Genomic DNA, 4603 nt, shown 5'->3' with positions numbered 1-4603 from the left:
CAAATTCGTTACAGAACAGAGCTTTTTAAAAGAATATCAAATTACAAGCACACATGTGCATTCCTTATAAGAAATTGCAGCGAAATTAACGTTTTCTTTGTTAAATCAACATCAGATCACGAAACCAGTAGTTTAGAAAAACACGCGAAATTTTTCTGAACATTTTGATGTAAAATTTAACCCTAATATTTAAGGGGCAGCCGTCGAAATTCTGGATGTATAAATCATTCTATTTAATTAAATTATTGTAAGCAAAAAAATTGCATGACACGATTGCTGCCCGTTACTAACATAATCCTAAGAGGAAAGTAGACAGGAAAATCCCTAAGGAAATTGGAGAAAAACGCGGAAATGTTAAAATAGTACCGGTGTAGTACTGGGGGCGACATCTAACAACGGGTAGTACGACCAAAATTACAGTTTCCTCACGGGGTTCTTCCTTATATTTTCTGTGTTATTTAAACAAACAAAATTTGTTGTTACACAAAATTCATTTCATTGTGTTCCCAAAAACAACTTCAGACCTGACAACAACCAATTTTGGAGTTTAATTTCTCTTTCAGGATATTTGGGGAAATTCCATAGCGTTCTTGTATTGTATTCAGTTCAGATCGACGATTACCAAATTTAATGTTTAATTATAATGAAATTGTTAATCGGAAAACACCCCAGCTGTTAATTAATAATAATATTTAGAAAGTTAAACAAGGTTTGATCAAATGCCAAGACATCATAAGAGTCAGATTTGCAAAATTTCGCATATGTGGAAACTACTTAACAAGGGTAGTGGGGTAAGCGAGTTAGTGTAGCTTACGCAAGATGAGCCCTTGACTTTAGGAGGGATTCGATTTTTGACGGTCTTTCGAGGTAGTCGATTGTCGTGTTGCCTTTTAAATTTTTATAAATTTAAAAAACATCTTCGTTTACCTTTTAGTGCGTCTAAATTGTACTAAGTGCATTTAAGCGTAATTTTAAATTAAATTAATTTAAATTCTTGAATTAAGTGATAGCGTTAGTGATTAGTGAGTAAGTTAAAAACGAGACAAGTTTAGTGTTCGTTCGATTAGGTAGTGCTGCGAACTACAACACCTGGGAAGCAGCTAACCCCCTGCGTTAGGAGGATTAAAATTTCTAGGTAGGCCCTCAAAAGGATTAATTAATTTTTTATTCATTTAATATTATAATATTAAATCATTTAAGTCATTTCGAAATAGTGATCATTATCATTCATTTCATAAATTCTCTCGTAACCACCAAGTTATTAAGCATCGGAAATGCCGAAAAGACCAGTAATTATTTAAATTCTTGTGCTTCGTCTTACGTCAGCTATATAAATTTTAAATAAATCATTTTCAACTTAAAATAACTCGCAACAAACAATTTCATATTTTTCAATTCAACCATCCCACCTTTAAATTACAATATTAAAAGTTCTTTATATTCTTTGCTTCTAACTTCTAAATCTGTTACGACAAATTTGAGTGAAACGGCATCAAACAAATATTCAACTACAACAAAAGTCTAAATCCAAAACCCACGGTGCTATTCAAACTGTTGTACACAGATAATTTAAGGTTGCATACACCAAAATATTACGAAATAGAAGGATTTGTTGCTAGTTAAGGATAGGTTTAGAGTAGAACGATTTCTCTTCCGCAACGCGTTAGGCGATAAAGCAAAAGAGTGTTTCTCTTTTGCGTCCAGATCAGAAATTACAGGCTCGTGAGTTGGCCATCTTCATGGGAAGAGTCGTAGTCCCCGGGGACGCTCTTCCCCAACTTTAACAAGGTCTAAGACGCGGTGGCAGGTCGTAGTTTCCGCCCGTTGTACTTAGAATGGACGTTGTAATTCCCGTCCCAACGGCAAGTACTTCCACGTACTTGCAGGCTACTACGGACGATCGAGCAGACATAATCATCCGTGATTATCTGTAATAAACTGATATCGCGACATGGCAAAGTTCTGCACAAGTCTTTGTCAAAGCTCGTGGACGGAAAACTTTAGAGAGAAATTACTTCTACATTTATTCAGATTGATTTGTAAAAGCTTGTATGTCCGGGTTTTATTCGAAATTCATTCTAGGTGTTGATCACCTGACTTTTACCGGAGACGGAATTTCGGCACTAGGGCGCAAAATTCAATGCGATGCACGTATCAAAGATTCCGCGAGCATGTTATAATCCGCCTTTGGTACAAGTAATTTAGAAACGCGTTGTCAATTGCCTAGATCCTATGAGTTCGAACAATATCATCTGAAACGTAGGTTAATTTATTTGGACATTATCGAATTAAATTAATTCATGTTAAATATTAACGTCATATCATATCAATAAAACTTTTTCGTATCACTCAGCAACTTCGAAACTATTTACTTGGAATTTCAAACGAATTGTGGTTACGACTCTGAGATATGTTTTGACGACATTACTATACAAAAACAAATAACAATTGGCCAAATTTGATCAAACTTTCATAACCATTGATTATTGTAATCCATCCAACGGAATATTCATTATTCTTGTAATAAATAACTTTGGAGGAAACTTGTGGTTTAAATTTCTTCTCCCATGCGTTTTGACACTACTTTGAATCCGGACTTGCGTTACGGATAAATCCGGAACCCTTTCTGATAAGAATTAAGATCAAATTACGATATCATTATAAGAGTGACTTCGTACATCAAAACAACACAACGTAGGTAAGTGAAATGATCATGTAGCGTATCAATTAACTAGACGAGCCAAACCATTTCGAAAAAAGAAAACAAAAGTAAAATTCAAGATTAATTAAATAAATCAATTAAAATAAGTTGTAAATCATTTAAACATCGATCAACCATCATCAATCACGGTCTCACTACATTTTTATTGGTGCCGTGACCAGGATTCAAAGTCATAAAGTGTCATTTCCGAGGGGAAAATTGCCGTAAATAAGATACTGCTGTGTTATTAAAATTTCTAGGACTCCAATTTATTTGATCGTTCGATACCCGAGATTGAAGGTTGTCGACATGGAAAACAACAGGAGCACCGGAAACGCCGGAGCCCCACCGCAAGAAATGCCGACGTGGTTCGTTCGTTGGTTAAACTCCCAACAACCAAGGAATGTGCCAAACTTCGCGGCGCCATCGACGTCGACAGCGGTTCAAAGACCGCAAGCCATCCTTCAGGTACGTCCAAGTACCAGCGCCGCCGCTGATGTCGATGGTTGGCAAGTCACTCCACTACCTAGCGACGGGACGACTTCGCCAGAACCCGACCCGGAAATTCCGGTAGCTCCGGAACCAGCCCCTCTTGCGAGCCCTCTTGTGCAAGAGCCGGGAAGTTCGACCACATCAGCGACTTCGGGAGCAGTGATGGCCTCACCACCTATGCCAATCACAACAGACAATGTGGCCGCAATTTCCGGAGTACTCCGGAGCTTGCTGGATCGCCCACTTCCAGCTCCTGAACGACCATCTTTCGAAGGCCTGAAAAGGCAAAATCCGGTGAAATTCTTACGAGCCATTGAAGAATATGGACGTTTTTTCGGGCTCGACTCGCAGCGTCTTTTGGGAGTCGCCATGGATTGCTTGAAAGGCAATGCCAAACATTGGACGGGAATATTCCAGAAGAAGTGGCGTGGTTACGAGGACTTTCGACGGGACTTTCTCCGGACCTACTGGTCGGCCAAGCGTCAACGGGACATCAGATTTCAAATCGCTACAGGCCGCTATGACGAAACCAGGGGCACGATGCTGTCGCATTTTGCTTATTACGTCGACATGGCGAACATGTTAACAACACCTTTATCGGAGGAAGTGTTGCTGGATGAATTACTGCGTCACTTCCCCGAAAGAATACAGTCGTTGTGGGTATTAGAGAAAATCTGTACCACCACGGATGCCGCCGAATTCCTGGCAGCTCAAGAAATTCCGGGACAAAATCCGGGAGAGAAAACCAACATCGCTCCCAGGGAACGACCCCGCGCAACAGACCACCAGCGGCGTAACGAGCCAAAGCGCCCGCGGCCAAACTTTGACCGCCACGAAGTAACTCGTCCTGCGGCTCCTGCAAATCGTGGAAATGGTTTCCCAAAACGCTCAAGTGACGAACAACAATGGCGCAACAACCAACCCAGCACCAGCAACAACCGTTGGCACAATAACAACGGAAACAACAGCAACAATCACTGGCGCAAAAACAACCCCAACGACAACCGCAACAACACAAGTTCGAGAGCGCAGGGTGAAACATCACGAAACTCCAAGAATTCGGGAAACGGGGGCGGAGTACAGGACGGGGCCTAAAGTACTCCGGCCAGCAGCACGGCCCACAAAGCGACAGCAGGAACCAACAATTGAGGACGGGAGAGAAACGTAAACGTTCAACTTCGTCACAGTCAACAGAAGGGGAAAACGATGCTCGACCGCGAGCATCCCAGGTTAAGTTAAATGTTTTTTCTATAATTAAATCCGCTGCCGCAGGTAACAACAACATACAAAGGGTCGTGCCGGAGATTAAGATCCAAATCTCTCAACAACAATCAGTCACCGCGCTTTTGGACACCGGAAGTGAAGTCAGCTGTATTTCCGAAGAAGTTTGGTCCAAGTTGATCGAGACCG

General features: G+C 40.9%; 1 protein-coding gene across 1 annotated transcript; it reads left to right on the top strand.

Annotated features, from left to right (window-relative positions):
• Window positions 1–3010: 3010 nt before the first annotated feature.
• Window positions 3011–4288, top strand: LOC135267349 (uncharacterized). The gene has a single exon (XM_064359612.1). It carries the CDS (start codon window positions 3011–3013, stop codon window positions 4286–4288), a length of 1278 nt encoding a protein of 425 aa, XP_064215682.1.
• The last annotated feature ends 315 nt before the right edge of the window (window positions 4289–4603 follow it).

This window comes from Tribolium castaneum, chromosome 11, assembly GCF_031307605.1.
Source record: "Tribolium castaneum strain GA2 chromosome 11, icTriCast1.1, whole genome shotgun sequence".
NCBI classification, from domain to species: Eukaryota; Metazoa; Arthropoda; class Insecta; order Coleoptera; family Tenebrionidae; genus Tribolium; species Tribolium castaneum.
This window is presented reverse-complemented; position numbering and strand designations above follow the sequence as displayed.